This window comes from Sarcophilus harrisii, chromosome 2, assembly GCF_902635505.1.
Source record: "Sarcophilus harrisii chromosome 2, mSarHar1.11, whole genome shotgun sequence".
Classification (NCBI taxonomy): Eukaryota; Metazoa; Chordata; class Mammalia; order Dasyuromorphia; family Dasyuridae; genus Sarcophilus; species Sarcophilus harrisii.
The window spans coordinates 267980450-267999921 of record NC_045427.1 but is presented as its reverse complement, the minus strand read 5'-3'; the positions used below and the strand labels follow the sequence as shown (position 1 = coordinate 267999921).

Below are 19472 nucleotides of genomic sequence, written 5' to 3'. Positions count from 1 at the left end.
ATTTATTATCATTATTACATTATAATTACCAGTATTATTTATTATAGCTATAATAATTATTATTACTATTACAGATAAATAGTACTTTGTAAATATATGTGTGTGTGTGATATACATATGTGTTGTTGTTCAGTTGTGTCCAACATTTTTTCACCTGTGGACTACAGCATGCCAATACTGTCCAAGGAGTTTTCTTGGCAAAAATGCTGGAGTGGTTTGTCATTTTCTTCCCCTGTGGATTAAGGCAGACTTGTCCAGGGTCACATAGCTAGTAAATGTCTGAGGTCACACACATAAACTTACACAATACATTTACACACATATATGGATGTATAAATATATATATATATGTGTGTGTTTGCAAAACACTTTATTTATATTATCTCATTTTATTTTCACAACAACCCTCTTCATTAGGTGCTGTCATTATCCCCATTTTATAGATGAGAAAATAGAGACTGAGGGAGCTTAAGTGACTTACCTAGTTATAACAACTAAGTAAGTATCTCTGGCAGACTGAATTTAAGCCTTCCTGTTCCCAAGTCCAGTACCATATCCCCTGGACAGCCTAGTTATCACAAAAGACTTATTTTGGCATCATTCTTCAGTGAAACACCAGTGCTTTATATCCATTCTGTACAGGTTTGAACTTACGCATTCATCTCTCTTTCTTCTGTCTTTGAAACATCCAAAGAACAGTTCTCTTGTCTCTGAACCTCTGCTAAGTTCAACACAACCAAATGAAATCACTCCATACTCTAAACTTAAGTAGACACATATAAAATTATATATAAGACAAGGACAAACACATATATGTATGTATTTATATATATATATATATATATATATACATACACATATCTGAGATACATATCTATATATCATATCAACTATTGATTGGGGAAGTCATGTAATTACTCTGTGAAAATAGGGGGTAGGATTATATAACTTTGGACAAGACATTTATCTCATTTCTCTCTCTCTGTCTCTCTTTCTCTCTGTCTCTCTGTCTCTCTGTCTCTCTCTCTCTCAATATTAACTGTTAACAGAGTTTAAAGGATTTGAATAAAATCGTGTCAGGTTGCATGCAACAGTGGCGCGATAGAAAAGCTGTATCGTCGGTGGTTAGTATTTTACCTGCTTTCAGCTTAACCGTGTAGTTTCGTGGCTTGTGAAGCCATGCGTGTGGAATGTCAGAAACTTAGAACGGCATGTGAAAAGGAAATAACGGGGATCCTCCCGCTGCATCCGGACTGGGAGTAAATGATGGTGCTACAGCTCAGTCTGAGCCGCTAAAAACATCAGCAAATAGAGAATATGGGAGAATTCACTGCCGTTTGAAACGCTTTTTAGGATTGAGTCTTTTTCTTTTCCTTTCTTTGTGACAGTTAAAGTGTCAAGGGAGGTTGTTGGAGTCTAGATGTGCTCACGGGAACGTGTGTGAGTGTGGGGTCAGGCGCCGTGCATTTACATATGAACATAATATTTCTGAGGCGCTGACATTTGGTTATCTTAGGAACTATGAAAAGTGACTCCTGGTTTTATGGTAAGAACTTTAACAGCGCTGAACACTGTTCTTTTCCAAAGTGACTCCTTTCTTTTCCCCACCCCCCAAAAAATCAAAATGTACTTCATGAAACTATTGTATATGAAGCACTTATTAGCCGTAATTAAATGGACAATATGAATTTACTACGTCTTTAGGACTCTGGCTTGTTCTGGTTTAGAGCAAGATGATTAATGCAAATACATATTACTTGAGATAACCATTTAGCAGCTAATTTAGCCAAATTTATTACAGCAGTTAGAGTTTTTCATTTTAGCAGACGGAGACAAGGACATGCCAAAAGCCGGAGACGTAGATGAATGCACACTGCCCCCTAGTGCCCGACGCCTCCGAGGCCGTTGCAGAGAACACGGCCAAAACCGAATCTGTCTTTGAGTAATAACACCCAGGTTTTTGCACATTCCAGACATCTTTTTAAAGCATTCCAATCTATAGCACTTTATTTCGGGGCATGATTTACTGTTCATTCTCCTTTTACTAGCTCAGGAGGGCCCAGATACAAATCAAATCAATTTCAACTTGGCAACATTTTGGTTAAAGTATCATTTTTAACATCTGCATTTTTAAAGCTCCCTTTCAGTAGGGTATTTAATGGCCGGCGTTTCACATTACTGATTGTTTTTACTTGTTCCTTCATTTTTGGCCATATTTCAGAGGCTGTATAGAGCTGTCACTCTGTTTGGCTTGAACCAAGTCAATTCTGTGCCTCCCTTAGGCCACGGTTTCTTTCCGATACCTTTGGTGGATTTATTTTGTTCCAGTATTAAGCAAAGTCTCACCAGACTTTCCCCCTACTGACCAGTGGAGATTTAGTTCATCTGAGAACTATAAATTCTGTTTGACAAGATCAAAAGGAACAGATGTATAAGCTCACTGGTTGATATTGCTTGCAATGAGGAGAAATGATCAAAGAATGAAAGGGAGAGCACACTCCTGAACCTTTCAGATATCCAGAATCTCAAAGAGGTCTACCTAGGAGCTATGAATAAATCACATACAAATTTGCCTTTCGTACAATTTGACGTCAAACTCATTGAAAATGTCCACACAGCATTAGGTGTTCTCCGAGCCAAAAAGATTTGTAGCCCTTTTATTCTTCCTCCCACACCAGAGCTGCCAAAAATGGAATAAAATCTTGCTACAAATGGTAGTAACCCACAGCTCCTGAGCCGATGCTCCAGTGAATTGTTGATTTTATTTGTCATACTAATGGCATCCCACATTAAGCATACAGAGGGGCACCTCTTGCCTTTGTGTGGGGCCTTCCATCTCTGTACTTGGGGGGGGGGGTGTTGTAGAGATGAAAGTCATTGGATTGTGATGTTAATACACAATGCCTTTTGTTCTTTCTGTTTTCTTTTCAGTGCTGAATAAGGGTCAGTGTGTGACTAAGTACTACCGCTGGATGCAGAAGAACGGAGGATATATTTGGATACAGTCTAGTGCTACCATAGCTATTAATGCCAAGAATGCAAATGAGAAGAACATCATCTGGGTCAATTATCTCCTTAGGTATATCATCAAATCTTTTCCATCATTTCTACTGCCATCCATGTTACCTGAGTGAAGGGACTGTAAGACACATAAAAAGCTGTGGTTAGTGGCTAGTGAGATATAAGCACTGGCTTTTTGGCAGCACTTGGTGCTGAAGAATATGAAATCCTGGCACAGGGAAGGGGTTTTTCATCCCTAAAGACCCATGTGGATGTAGTAGTCAAGCTGAAACTAAAAGCTCTTCCAGATCTGCCTTGCTAACAGTTGCCCATAATTGCCAAACTGTGGATATTCTTTCAGAATTACATTGGTTCTCCACCTTTAACGGGGAGATTTCTTTGAGCTCTTATCCTCTCTCTCCAACTTAAATTGTTCATCATCCCCCTAAGACAAGAAAGCAGAGAGGTATTTGCATGCAATAAAATGGATTCAAAGAAGTAACATTTAAAAATACATATACTGAACCATATAGCACACATGTATATGCAATTACAGGAACTGAACGAAAAGGGAACAGGAAAGAGAAGTAGCATATTATTCCTTATTAAGCCCAAATTCATTTGAATCCTGAAAATATGGGCCAGTTCCTTTTTTCTTGGACATTTGAGATTGCTGGCAGGCAATATTGTGGTGACTTTTATAGTTAAGAGACAACACCATAGCTTTATTAAAATTGCACTAAGAGCTTGGGGACATCCTATATATTAAGATAAAGATGGATTAGAATCTCAAATTCAATACTGGCTAGTTGTGCAATTTTACTCATTTAATTCTATGACATAATATTGGTGAAAAGGACTTTGAAAAAGCCTTATACAAAAGCAAGGTAACATGCTTATTAGCTTTGTAAAATACTTTAAGGTTTATAAAAAATTTTCCTCATATCAATTCTCAGAAAAAAATATTTACCAAATAAGAAATTATCAAAAGATAATATGAGAATTATCCATATTTTGTAGATGAAGGAATTGAGTTGGTGACTTGCAAGTCTCATAGAACTATAGGTTAAACACAGGGAAGCATCCCAAAGACAAAAGCCACATAATTGCTAAGTGTTATAAGATGCATGTGGGGCAGGTCTTGGGAAGTTCAGTTTTGAACTTGAGGTAGAAATATCTTACAAGTCATTAGAAAGGTCTGGAGAGGTAGGTTGAGGGTAGAATCATACAATCACAGATCAAGAGATAGAAGAAATTGCAGAAACTATGTGGCTGAACAACCCCATTTTACAAATAAAGAAACCAAATCCCAGAAAGGTGAAATCATTTGCCCAAAGTCACACGTATTGGTATGATCTCAAAGGATGAGATCAGATGAGCAAACTAGCCAAAGAGCAATGGATAAAAATTCTTTCCAACCTCACCCCTGGGATTTAGACAAACAGGAAACTCTGCTGAATACCTTAAAACTCAGGAGCAAATAGTCTCTATGACCTGATATTCAAGCCAGGCCACTGGGAAGCCATCCAAAATGCACCCCTGTCTCTTAATTCTAAAATGGTTCTTCTACTTTGGGCTTCTCTTGGCCTGCAGCCACAAAATGAATCCTGCTCATAGTCTAATTTGGGAAACTTCCAACAGAGCTTATGAACGGAAGTTGTTGCCCTTTGGCTGATACTCTAGACAGTGAGTACTGAGCCCCATTTTTCTTCAAGACAGCCAAATGGAGCCAAGGAGCTAAGGATCCGGGCTCATCTGCTCACTGACCCCTTCAGTTGTTTTCAGGTAGTTTGGGATGTCTCTGATTCAAAAGTAAGGATTTGCGCTCTACCAATAGCATATCAATCAGAAGCTAATGCTTATGACTTTTATGAAGACCTTAATGTGCACCACTTACTGAATCCTCATATATCTTGATTTTTTTTTTTTTTTTTGCTTTTTCAATCTCTTTTCCTTTACTTGGAAGGAGATTTTAACTCTTTCACTAAAGGGAGAGACTGCTATGAGTATGATAAATTCAGATTTTTTCCCATTTTAGTAGTATGGGTTGTGCTATTTTTGTGATATAACCAAATGGCCTTGGATATCAGCAAATCTCTAATTTATGTGCTTTTTATAGGACAGAGATTATGATAGATCATAATATTCACCTTCTAAGCAGAAATAGCTAAATTATTGTGGATTTTAAACTGTAATTAGACACAATGCTATTTCAATTTGGTATTAGTGGTGGTGATAATAGTACAGTAATAATAATAATTATTATCATTATTATGGCTAGCACTTATAAATGCTTTATGCTTTGTAAAACACTACATATAATATGTACATGTGTATGTATACACACATAGTGTATGTACACACACATACAAACATGCAGATAAAATCTCATTTTATCTGCCTTCTGATTTTTCTTTTTTTAAAAATTAAAGATATGAGTAGAAGTAAGGAAGAAAGAGATGTAAAGAAAAGTTCAAGTCATCTTGCCCGGGGTTGGGCAAGCTAATTGGGAAATCCCATTCTGATTTCCATAGGTTTCTTCCCCTAGACCAAGAGGAATGAGAAATTAAAGAGTTTGGGCAACAGTTATGTATCATGATCCAGCTTTCTGATTCCAGGGTAATAATCACAAGAGTGGAAGAACTCTTCTAGCTGTACCTAAAAGCAATAATGAAAGCAGTAGCAAAAGAAGTTGGGAGTTATGCTTGTGCTTATGTGTGTTTGTTTCATTTCTCCAATAAGGAAACATTCAATAAGCACCTACTATGTACCAGTCATTGTGCTAGATGATGGAGATAAGAAAGCAAATGTGAAAATAACTTCTTCCTTAACAGTTTAGTTAAAAATGAAAATGAAGAATGGAAAGTTAGGCAGAAAAGCATTGGAATATGTTCAAAGCACAATTGGTAATCTCAATTGCCTGGACATTGAACACAAATAGAGAAACAGAAGGACAGCTCCATATCTATCCCCGTCACATCAAAATTCTGTTCTCTGAAGGTAGCTAATAGTTTTTGACTCATGACCTATGAATAGGAAAGACCTGAGAAGTTGTTTAATCCAACCTTTTACCAATGATCTCAGTTAATTACTAAAAGGAAAGCAATCCAGGAAAGTAAGTCACGAATGAATGACTATCCCTTCTACTTCTCTTGGAGATATTTCCAATGCTGGATGATAAGGTTCTTCAGATTAGGGAAGCTTTCTCATTTATTTTTGCATAGACCTTAACAGCCTATCACAGTGCCTTAAATACAATAGATACATCCTAAATATTTATTGAATGAATGAAAAAAGAATATCTTCCTTCTGTTGTTGTTCTTCCTTCCTTCTTAAAGAGAAGCAATGATATCTAGATGTCTTGAGGTTTTAAACTCAAAGGAATGAGAGTTTATTCAGTAGAGCTCACTATTTTTGATTGGTCAACAAGATTTTACTGAGGAGGTCCTACATGTTCTTTTTGCCATTGAGGGAAACAGGTTGAATTAGAGGAGCAATCTAAGACATGAGCTTAGTTTTGAAAAAGACTTGGATTTATACCTTGGTTCTATCACTTATTAGCTATGTTATCTTAGACACATAAGATGTTAAAGTTATAGGGGTATTTGTTTTAGCTGAACTTGAGTTTTTCCCATCTATAAAATGAGGATAATAATATCTTCCCTGACTACCTTATGGAGTTGTTGTGAGAAATACATGAAAGCCTTTGGAAACAATAAAGCTCTATATAAATATGAGTTAATAGTAGTAGTCTCACATGTAAAGCCTGCCCTGATATTTTCCCAAAAGAGAAGTGCTGCACACTAAACAAATGGCCTCCATTTGATGGAAAAGATCTGCTTTACAATTTAACACAATAAAAAGAAAGCACTCTCTTCCTCCCTTTCCACCCCCCTCCCCAACAAATGGGGCCAGATCTGATCTTCCAGGCTCACTTTTGCACTGGAACTCTTCCCCAATGCAATCAGGTTTCCAGCTAACAAGCCACAGGTGTGCACCACATGAACAGATGAAAATGTGATTGTAATGGGTGTGTTGACAGTTTGGTAGCCATAATGCATGCATCCCAAGGTACACCTGTGCATCTGTCATAGCGTTAGGTTGTTAAGGTTGTAGGGATTTTTTTTTTCCCTTCCTCAAATAGCTTTAGACATCTGAACAGGTGAGCAGCAACATCAATGGTCCATGACAAGGGCTCTTAGACTCCTGGAAGCATGAGGAGTGTGAAAAGAGATATCTTTCCCTTTCTTGATCCTTTATTGGAAGTACTAGCTAGAGCTCTCTCAGTATTACTCTCCAGTCCCCAGAGTTTCTAGATTATTAAAAGATTTTTTATCAGTTTTCATGTAGCATTTAGCTATCAAGTTGTTACACCAGGATGTTTCTAAATGGATCACATTCCCAAACTAAATGTTCAAAAAATGCTGTGATGAGTGGAGAGGAAAGTTCTACTATTTTATTTCTTTATTAATATTCTTAACTTCAGATGCTTGGGGCAGGAAAAGTGGAAGAGGAAGTTTAAAAAAAAATTATCCAGCATTGGTTTATTTGCATTCACTCCTAATGTCCTCTTTCACAGTAACCCAGAATACAAGGACACTCCAATGGATATTGCGCAACTCCCTCATCTGCCAGAGAAAACCTCTGAGTCCTCAGAGACCTCGGATTCTGAATCAGATTCTAAAGACAACTCAGGTAAGGCAAAGAGTCCAGTTTCTTCTCCCATTTTTTTTGTGGGAACTAGGGGAAAAAAATCTCACAGTTTGAGATTTAGAGAGAACCTTCAAGGTTATCTACCCCAGCCCTCTCATTTTACAAATGACCTTGGAATAGTGGCATCTATAGACCTGGATTTAAACCCATCTTTGACACTTATTGTCATGCCCATGGACATTTGACTGAATTAACTTCTGTATGCCTCAATTTTCTGTAAAATGGGAATAACAATACCTGAAATACTTACTCATAGGGCTGGATATATTTTTGGACCAAACCTACTAGGAATAAGGCAAATACGGACAGCAGATAGGGTTCCAGATGTGGAGTCAGGAGGACCTGAGTTCAAATCCAGCCTCAGATACTTACTAGTTGTATTGCCTCAGTTTCCTCATTTGTAGAAATGAGTTGGAGAAGGAAATGGCAAAACACTCTAGTATCTTTGTCAAGAAAAGCCCAAATGAGGAGACCACTAGATGATGCAGTGGATAGAGCACCAATCCTAAATTCAGGAAGACCTAATTTCAAATCTGGTCTCACATACTTACTAGCTGTGTGACCCTTTATAATTCACTTAATCACTTGCCTTAGTTTCCTCCCCTGTAAAATAGAGATGATAATAGCACCTATTTTCCAGGGTGGTTGTGAGGATCAAATGAGATAATGTTAAAGTGCTTACTTAGTACAGTGCCAGGTGTTTATAGTAAGCATTATATAAATCTCACTTATTATTTTAATGTAAGTGCTAGTTATTGTTGTCTTTGTTATTTAACTTGCCTAAGGTCACACAGTTAAGTTGTAAAGTATCTGTATTTGAACTCAAGTCCCTTAACTCCAGGATTTTGAATCTTGTCTTTCCAAATTCCTGCCATGGGGCAGGCAGTTCAGAGGTAGATGAACTCATCTGAAAAGGGAGAAGTGAACAGGTATATAATTATTTACTAGTCATTAAATTTCATTGCTGCGCTAGCAACCTCATGGAACAGAACCTTTCATCTTTCTTCCCTCCATTTCTCCTCCTACCATCCAACAGCCTACCCTCTTGAAGTAAGCAGCCCTGCATGATCTTTTATTTTTTTCTTTGAAGAAAACTTAACTTAATTACTAAAATATTAATATTCCCACCAAAGCACATAAGCAACAACCACAACTGGCAATGAAACCTTTAGGTTGGAGTATCTAATTGTACCTAGAGGCTTCTTGTTCCAAAATATATAAATGTAACTTATAGCTTACTTGGAATTAAGCAAGGGAATGCCATCTTTTCCCATTTTCCTTTTTAATTTGGTAAACACTTCCTGAGTTACTCTTTGGGAGCAGAGTAAAAATAAGGTAATTCCTTATTTTCTCCTCTATCCCCAAAACAAGAAGACTCCAATTCAGCCTGATGGAGCAAGCATTCTCCTAACCCTCCCTTTGCTGGCATGATATGCATCATTAGGGAGATTAAGTCATGGATTTTTAACATCTCATTTCCAATTCCAGACACTTGGAGATAATAAAACACAAATATCTTTAAAATGACCATTGGGCTGTGAACTCCTTCTGAATCCTGGCTGAGGACCCCAAAGATCATACCAATATCTTTGAGATTAGATCACCTAAGGTGCCTTTTGGGAAATATATCCCTCCACTACCCCCTAAAATCTAGATACCTGGTATATTCACAGGGCTTTGCTATAAATTTTAAGACAGTGCTTGTCATTGTAGTGTAAGAGAAATCTCATTGACTCTAAGGTTAGAGGACCTGCATTCAAGTGTCATTTGACACTTGCCTGAATTATTATAGATTATATTGATAAGTGATCTTCCTAGATATCAATTTCCTCACCTAAAAAATTAGAATATGAGTTCTGTGAGGGGAGGTGTTATGTTAATACACCTTTCTTTTGTAAGTCTAGTCCTTAAGACAATGCCTGACACATAGTATGTGCTTAATAAATGCTTAGTTATCCATGAAGTTGGATGAGATCTTCTGAGATCCTTACAGCTGTAATTTTATAATCCTATGTTCTCATTTAGTACATAGCCCTGGGATATCTTCTTGTTTAATTAATGCAGTATTTGGTGGGGAAGGAAGGGAGAAAACACTATTCCTCTTCACTAAATTCTAATCTTTATGAGATAGAATTGTATCACCTTGCTATGAAAATCTATAAATTCGGGTTGGAAAGTATGATCACATTTACAAGATAAAATGTTCCAGAGACCTGATGATGCTTCTTCAAGCCCATCATAAGTCACTGAGATCTTGCAGTCCATGGGATTAGTCCTTTTAGAATGCACATGTTCCTGAATATCATAGTTGATTGTACTGAATTCCATGTAAGGATTTCTAATAGAGCAATAGGTTCTTAACATGTGGGAGGATTCTGCTATTAAAATTCAGACCAAACTTAGTCAAAGTTTGGTAAGATTGGGAAATTTTGTTTAATAGTTATAACAATATCATTCCCAAATTTTTTTTCTCATCCTACAACTTGATAAAGAGATAGATGTCAAAATATGTCATTTCAAAGTCTCTTTAATGGAAATAACTGGAAAAAGTTCAATTATTTTAAAAATATGAGAGGGGCTGGAAAAATTTAATCCCTATTTTCTCAATCTAAAAAAAATGCATATGTACATTTATGTATATGTGAATTATAGCATACATATAATTGTTATTATATGAAATATGTACTATAAGCCACACTAATTATGTATTATTATATATGGCATGTCATATATAATGATAAACAAATATATTATGCAGTTTATATACATTTATGTAGTATTCATAGTATATAATCATTAACTATTATCCTCATTTAACAGAAGAGGTAACTAAGGCAAACAAAGGTTAAATGATTTTCCTAGAGTCACTGCTAAGTGTCTGAGACCAAATTTGAACTCAGGCCTCCTTGCCTCCAAACCAGGTACTCTATCCACTGTGACACCTTTCTCTGGGGGGGCAAATTCTTCTCTGAAATGACATTCAATAATGTTATCTCTTTCCCCCACTATTAAGGGACACTAAGAACAGACTCAGTAATTTAGGATAATTGAGCCTAATTTAGGCCTTCCAGCTTCTTAATTGATTTCCCTGCCTCAAATCTGTCCCCTTTCCAATCTATCCTCTATATGGCCACCAAAATAATTTTCTTAAAACCCAAGTCTGATCCCTGCTCCATCAATTCCAAGTTGCTTCTAGAAATATTGAGGATGCAGAATAAACTCACTCCAACCTTCCCTTCCAGTCTTATTATCGACTACTCTCCTTCACTCTGTCTATGGACTGGCTTTCTTTCATACCTGACACATACATTCCTTCCTCATCTACTTCCTTAAAGTTATACCTTTCTTTAAAATTCATCTCCACTTCATAAGATGTTACTAGGCCCCCACCTCCTTCCTAGTTCCTAATACCTTCCTTTTATTTTTATGTAATATTATAAATATATAATATTTAATATATATGTATATAATAATATACGAACATATCATCTCCTCCACTGTAATCTCCTTGAAGACAGGAGTGATTCCAACTTTGTCTCAGTAAACCCAATACCTTGCACTTAATAGCTTGGTTGATTGATACCTATGTCCACCCTATGAAGCCCACACATCTTTAGGTACTTATAGTATCTAAATGGATCAATGAATTGTGTTTCTTGAAAGGTCTAAGACTGGCTTTGCTCACAGCAATTACTTGGCATGAAGTTGGTTCTTATGTCCAGAGCGAGGGACCAAAGTGTCTGGATAGCTACCTTTTGTTATATATATTTTAATATCCACGTGAATGCTTCCTCTAATGTGTATCACAGTCCACCTATACTTCCCTTCCCTTTGTTGCAACTCTCTCTTGTCCTTGTTCTCCCATTAATTAGACACAGTCCAGATGTGGAGATAATAGTGCCTGTCCTGCCTACCTCACAGTTTGTTGGGAAGATGAAACGAGACAATGTGAATGTAATCCATGAGTCACTCAACAAGCATTTGTTAAGCACCTGCAAAGTTCCAGGCACTTTTCAAGGCAAGGGAGACATAAACTTAAAGCTGCCTTCAGGGAGCTTCTATTCTATTAGAACATATCTAATAGTACAATACTCTAATAATAATACAGTAATAGTATAATAGTAGAGTAATTGACAACCAAAGCACTAGAAAATATGAAGTAGTAGTAATAACAGTAAAAGTCATATAGGTCCCTCTAATTAATTCTTACATACCAGGACAAAAAAAGTTATTGAAAGAAAAATTTGGGCATGATTTGCTTTATTCATTCAATGTCAACAAGCATTTAAGCAGTGCACTGTGCTAATTGGCTGGGGAGAGAAAGCCAAAAAGGAAACAGACTCAAGGAAATCCCAAAATAAATATATACAAAATCAATATAAGGCATTTTTTTTAATGGGAAAGAGACACTTTGGACAAGAAGAGTCAGGAAAGGCCTAATGTAGGAAATAACCAATTAGTTTGTTAATTTAGTTCTTGAGAAAACCCATTCTGGAAGAAATGGATAATGTCTTTCATAATGAAGGATTTGGAGATATCTATAAACTCATTATTGTTAAATATATATATGGAACAATAGGCAGCCATCCAGATTTAGTTCTTGGCTGTGGACATAAAAGCCAAGTTCATGCCAAGCAGGCCCTGTGAGTGAGGACTTTTTGAGAAACACTCTAACATCATACTGTTATGTAGAATTGAGGAAAAAAAAATGTTTAAAGAAAAATATTAGCTGTGATCAAGACAAATTTATATACATATGTACACACATGCACACACACACACACACACACACACACACAAATCTAGACTTCCAGAAAGACCAAGAAAATCTCCCTCCCCACTCCCAACTTCAATCCTTTTTTGTTGTTGTTCTTTCTGTTGCACATTAAGAAAGTATTTATATCTGAATAAGCTACATCCCATTTCTGTACTTATAAAAATGAGTGCATATAGGTAAGAATTACTTCACCCCACCAAAAAAAAAAAAAATCTCTTTTGCTTCAAAGTTTCAACGAGCTGAATTACTGAGATCTCAAAGAGAACTTTAAAGATCCTATGGTAGTTTAGACTGTAGTCAATAAAAACAATAAAGATCCTATGGTAGTCCAAGATCAACACTAGGCTTACTAAGAAGGTTTTAACTAGATAATATAGAACATAGTTGAGAACTGGACTTGGAAGCAAGAAGACTTATGTTCAAATTCTGCCTATCATATTAGCACTCAAGGTAAGAGTTCTCTATGAGGATAAAATCATAATACTTTTATTTATACAATTAGACAATATGTTGTACATTTCTACAGAATTCCAAGTTTTGGGTGTATATTTGAGAAATTAGAACTTTCATATAGTGAATATGGATTATATTGTAAACATTAAATAATAAAATTTAAAAAGGAAGAGAAGTAAATCTTTATGTTGTATATTTGAGGTAGGAAAATGGGGGGCAAGAGACAGTAACATAGCACAATTGAAAGGGCACTGATTTTGGATTCCCAGCATCTGACTCTAAATCCTGATTTTTAGGTGAGTCACTTTACTTTTTTGGCCTCAGTTTCCTTAATTGTAAAATGAGAGAATTGTATTAAATGACCCCTAAGGTCTTTCTCAGCCTGGATTCTTCAACTATGATTCTGTGATTATGCCAAGATGAGACAGCAAATGAAGACTTTCATTTTAATTTAGTTTTAAGATTCACTTATCTCTTGAAGGATCCTGTAGATTATTCAGGCAAGGTGAATTTTTCATTAGCAAGTATGGGGAGAAGGGGAAGCAAAAAGAGCACCAAATGAGGTGAATAGTCACCCCATATACTTCTGAACTCCCTCTTGCTGTTTGATTCCAGAGCTCAGCAAGGTACCTGGCACACAGTAGGTGCTTAATATTTGACTGACCAATAACACCTGCAGCTGCCATTTTAAATTTTAAAGGTTTTCAAGAATATAATCTATTTTCTGTAGCACCTTCTCTTTTCCTGCTTTTTTTCCCCCTTGTCCTTCTTGTCCTAATGTTCTCCTCTGATTGTTCACTACTCTGTTTTCAGAACTTCTCAATGGAAACATGACTTTAACGATCCATCCCACTCCTCCCACTAGAGGCCCCAAGCTGCTGAGCAATGGGGCATATAGCAAAGGCCCTTGGAGACTGTAACAATTCTTAGAAAGCTGAGTGGAACTTTGTATTTCACAACATTATTCCTATCAGAGAAAAGAGACAGTCTGTAGAACAGAGATGATCTGTACACCTTATGTCAAGAGCCTGTTCACATTGCAACACTGTATCCTTACTCCACATAGTAGGTGCTTGGTTAAGTTTTCTCATTGCCTAATTGATTCAATAAGAAAAGCAAGACTTTTGTTTGAGAACTGCTTTCCCGTATGAGAGGTTATGAACTACTTTGATGATAAATATGAGCTAAATGCAAGAGCAAATATAAATAAGCAGAGGCCTTTAAAAATGAGGAATAATGCCACTTGAGCTTGGGAATCTGAACTCAAATCTCTTCTGGTTCATTAATAGCAAAAAAGGTTTGTGGCTGTGGAGCCAGAGGTTGTGACAAAAGCCCCATGCTTTAAATCTTTCAGATTTAAAATTAGAAGGAGAGCTCGGAGGTCATGTAGTCCAACTTCATTTTACAGATAAGGTGACTGAGGTCCAGTTAGGTCAAAGAATTTGCCATAAGTGACACAGGTGGTAAAAAGCAGAGACCGAGGACCTCAGAGGTTAAGTGGTTTGCTCCCAAGAAACACAGAGCTAAGTCTTGCCTCCCAATCGAATGTCATTTCTACTACACTAGGACTGCCTTTTGCCTGAAGTCTCTCCTAAACCCAAAGTCTTTTGAGACTAAAGAAGTAGAGATAAAACTAATCCAACTATTCCCACCTCCTTCCAAGTAGATTCACGTAGAGCTGCCCAGGGTAGCCCCAGAATAGTGGGAGGGCTTTTTGTTTCTGTTTTTCACTCGGGGTTCCTTGTTAAGGGGCAATGGTGGCTCTTTTTGACATTCTCACTCTGCTCTCCTCCCCTCTCCTTTTCTCCCCTCCCATCCCTAGAGGACAACGAAAATTCCAAGTCCGACGAGAAGGGGAACCAATCCGAGAACAGCGAGGACCCAGAGTCGGACCGGAAGAAGTCCGGCCATCAGTCGGACAACGAAATGAACTGTAACGACGACGGCAACAGTTCCAGCAATCAGGACAGCCGGGACAGCGACGACAGCTTCGAGAACTCGGACTTTGAGACCCAGAAGGCCACCGAAGACAGCTTCGGCACGCTGGGCTCTATGCAGATCAAGGTGGAGCGCTACGTGGAGAGCGAGACGGACCTGCGGCTGCAGAACTGCGAGTCGCTGACCTCGGACAGCGCCAAGGACTCTGACAGCGCGGGCGAGGCGAACGCCCAGTCTTCCAGCAAGCACCAGAAGCGCAAGAAGAGGAGGAAAAAGCAGAAGGGGGGCAGCCTGAGCCGCCGCCGGCTGTCCAGCACCTCGAGCCCCAACGGGCTAGACGGCGCGCTGGTGGACCCGCCGCAGCTGCTCTCGTCACCAAACAGTGCCTCAGTGCTCAAAATCAAAACTGAGATCTCAGAACCTATCAATTTTGATAACGATAGCAGTATTTGGAATTACCCGCCCAACCGGGAAATCTCAAGGAACGAATCGCCCTACAGTATGACCAAGCCCCCCAACTCCGAGCACTTCCCTTCCCCCCAAGCCAGCAGTAGTTTACACGTCTCCATTCCAGACTCTGTCCTCACCCCGCCGGGGACCGAGAACACTGCCAGCCGCAAATCTCAGTTCAGCACCTCATCCAATTCGGCCTTGGCCCCCGTCTCCTCCGACCCCCTGTCGCCCCCGCTGTCCGCGTCCCCCCGGGACAAGCACCCCGGCGGGGGCGGCGGCGGGGGAGGCGTCGGGGGTAGCGGGGGCGGCGGGGGCGGCGGGGGCGGTCCCAGCACGTCTTCCAACTCTTTGTTGTACACTGGGGACCTGGAGGCCCTGCAGAGGCTGCAGGCGGGCAACGTGGTGCTGCCTCTGGTCCACAGGGTCACGGGCACCCTCTCCGCCACCAGCACGGCAGCCCAGAGGGTCTACACCACTGGCACGATCCGCTACGCGCCCGCAGAGGTTACTTTAGCCATGCAAGGCAACCTGCTCCCCAACACCCACGCGGTGAACTTTGTCGACGTCAACAGCCCCGGCTTCGGGCTGGATCCCAAAACACCGATGGAGATGCTCTACCACCACGTCCACCGACTCAATATGTCGGGACCATTCGGGAGTGCAGTGAGCGGGGCCAGCCTGACCCAAATGCCGGCAGGGAACGTGTTCACCACGGCCGAGGGACTTTTTTCCACTCTTCCATTTCCTGTGTACAGCAATGGTATTCACACTACACAGACTCTGGAGCGGAAAGAGGATTGAGACATGACCACATTACTGTGTTTCCAGTGTTATACTCTCGAGGCATAGACTATGTTTTAATTTAGACCCTTAATTCTAGCACTTTGAATTTCAGCAGGTCAGCTTATTCTCTCAAACACGATGGGTTCCCCCATTCCATACCCTTTCTCATTAACTTGACATTCTTTAACATTAAAAAAAATTTTAATTTTTTTTAAAAAAAATTTTTTGTTTGCCTCCAGAGGGTCAGAGTACCAGTTGCCTGCCATTTTTGTCTTCTTCTGAGAAGTGTGTGTGTGTGTTGTTTTATTTTTTTTTCCTTTGCATCTTCATTGAGATGCCTTTAATGTGAGAATGCCTCTGCCATAGAATACTCAGTGTTGTGGTAACGAGATTTTAAAAAGTGACAACCATTGGTTTTTTCCTTCGTCAAGATCTTGATGTGATCAAGATTGAAAGAGACAAGCATAAACAATGTGCCCTGTTTGACTAAGTCAAATGAAATGGGGTTTTTGTTCCTAATTCCTTTAAAAATAGGGGATAGTATTTTAGAATTTTATGCAGAATTTAATTCTCTTTTTATGATTAAGATTTTCTTACTTGCACATAAAAATAATTTGGGTTCTTAAAAACTTAATTTCTGGCCTGTGACTAGAATGTTTAAAAAAAAGTTGGACTAAATGTTAATTACTGAAACATTAACTTAATTTCTAAAACCATGGTGCTATCATTTATTAATCTGTAACGTCTTCATTCAAAATGCAGCTCAGTGGGCTGGGTTTTGGAAAGGCATGTGTTCTGTCCTGGTCTGTAGTCAGTTGCTGCAGTCTCCTTGGTTAGTTAAGACAAAGCCCTCATTAACATTTGCTGCAGGACTTAAAATTTTTACCTCCCAACTAACAAACATAGCCTCACATTAAATTTAATGGGTCAGTAAAGCCTTTTTTAAAAAGCGCTTTCCGAAAACTCAATTAAACTGACTTGAGGAGCAGTTTTAGGTGCATACTGTGTTCCGTTGTTTCTTTTCCTTTTTTTCTCAGTCTAACTGAGGCTAATTTTTCAACTTCAGATAACACTTTGGAGTAAAAAAAAAAAAAGGAAGAAAACTATTTAACATTTTTTTTTTCATTTGTTGCTATAGAGGGAAGGTTGTATTTGGGGGGGGGTTGATTTGGTTTTCCAGATTTTTTTTTTTTGTTTTTCTTCTTTTTAGTGTCAAAACCAATATGTTTTTAAAACTAAAGAATGGGTTAATAAGCTTCAAATAGATAACTACAACTGAAAACTGCACATTAAGTAAAAGAAAAGAAATCTCCTATTTTGTCTTTGTTGCCAGAAATCACGGTGTAGTGTCAAACACTCCAAATGACTGTCAAGTATAAATTCTTCTTCCACTCCATCTTTGGCAGCTGTTTGTTAAGGCATCTAATAACAGATGTGAGAACTGTAATGTGTACAATGTGTACGTGTCCTTGGCTGTCAGTCCCATTGCAGTTTCAATGTGTGTTACTATATGCAGTATATACTAAGCTAATGTAGTTGTTTTGTCCTTTGTCTTCTCTGTGCTTTATCTCTAGTCTGGAGTGGTAAAGTCCCATTCCTGCAGTCCTAGTGAACCAGTGATTCTTGGGGGTTAGTGGTTTTTTGTGTGGTGGCCTTCCTCTGTAACGTCACCTTATGCTGCTTCCACTGTCTGTATACCTTCTTTGATTTCTGCTGTTGCTTTGCTGTTGTATATTCTCCCACTGCTCCTTTCTTTCTCCTCCTCTTTTGTCTCCCCCTTTCTCTCCCTCTTTCCTTCCTCTAAACTTCCCCACCCCCTTTTCATTCTCAGAGATAAAAAGACTCTTAACTAGCTCAAGGTTAATGGAGCCATTTTTTTCCCACAGAGGAATTCTGGGTATGACTTACTCTTCAAGTGTGCCATGCAATGCGCTGAAGAGTGATGCTCAGATATATTAAACAAATTGATGCCATATCGCCTCAGTTGTTAACATTCCCAGAGTCCCTTGTGCTCTAAATGTAAGCAGAGGGTGCTTTTCTTTGGTTTTCTCCCAGCTTGGCCAATGGAGCAATATATAGGATAATTACCAGTGAGGTAGAATATTTTTCCAAAAGGTCAGCCAACACTGTTAATTAAGAAAAAGAGGGGAAACTGAGCTTTAGGATTGTCATGTATATTTACTTATGTGTGCAATGCTAATCTAGTAACTCAGCTGTCCTTTAATTGTTACTGGGTTAAGCCAATTCCTCTTGTAGCTTTGAATTTGAGGCATCAGGCCTAACCCAAGGTGGAATAATAGCAAAAACAAATTAAATTAAGAAAATTGGATGCCACAAATTTCAATGATGAGCTTATAAAGGATTTTTTGAAGGATTAAAGTAGGTTTTTAAAAAGCCAAGAATGCTGATTGAGAAATTTAAAGTTTAATTTTGGAAGCTCTACTCTAGCTATTGAACAATCAAAGGAATGCACCTATCAGCTACAAAGAACAGCTAGACAGCTGTTGTTTTGTTTTTGTTTTTTTTTTTTTTTTTTATAAATGTTTCTGTGTTGTGTCAAAATGATTTCTGGTGATTTAAACTAACAGATAATCACAGCTGCTGTCTAAATCCATAGTGTTTAAAATTACAAAATGAAAAAAAAAAAACTTCATTACCTGTGAAGACTGTGTCTGTGTTTTTAACTATTTCTTGTACAAATATATGAAATCTTTTATGAGGAGACTGGTGCCAAGTAGCTGAATAATGGGGAAAGGGATATTCTGTTCGTATAAATCTTAGCGGTGTTACCAACTCTACAATATAAAAAAAAATTAAAATGTTAAAAAGCGACAGCTATGGTACATTTATTTTGTGTTAAGCTAACCGAATCTAACTTCTTGAGTGCCTGGCTTATTTTGAGACATTTTTTTCATTGACCATTGATAATGCTGCAAATCAGAAATGTACATACTTCATTTACAACAGGGTTCTTTTTATACTTTTGTAGATCCTCATACATGTCACATACATGGTTGTCTTTATGTAACTTAATTTTTTCATCCGCAGGTGCCATTTTCATAATAAACTTCTCTTGGATTTGTTACTATCTGGCATCATTTCTTTTACATGTAACCATCCTGACTAATGAGTGCTGGTAGTATTTGTTTAAGCAGGTACCTTGGTCATTGATTTAAAAAAAAAAAAAAAAGCAAAAAAAAAAGTGGCAATGGCTAGATATTTTTGGCTAGTTTTAAAATATATATGTATTATATATACATACATGTATGTGTGTAAACACACACATGTACATATATATATATATATATATATATATATATATATATAAATATATGTTTTATATTGTTGTGTAACA

At 38.0% G+C, this 19472-nt stretch overlaps 1 protein-coding gene across 5 annotated transcripts in view; it reads left to right on the top strand.

Moving 5' to 3' along the window:
* NPAS3 (neuronal PAS domain protein 3) overlaps positions 1 to 19205 on the top strand; it is a 1088682-nt gene extending 1069477 nt beyond the window's left edge. For all 5 annotated transcript variants that reach the window (XM_031949273.1, XM_031949272.1, XM_031949275.1 and 2 more), the window contains 3 exons: positions 2932 to 3079; positions 7580 to 7695; positions 14766 to 19205. In XM_031949273.1, coding sequence (XP_031805133.1) covers positions 2932 to 3079; positions 7580 to 7695; positions 14766 to 16135 — 1634 coding nt within the window. In that variant the 3' untranslated portion in view covers positions 16136 to 19205. The remainder of the gene's footprint in view (positions 1 to 2931; positions 3080 to 7579; positions 7696 to 14765) is intronic.
* Positions 19206 to 19472: the final 267 nt, after the last annotated feature.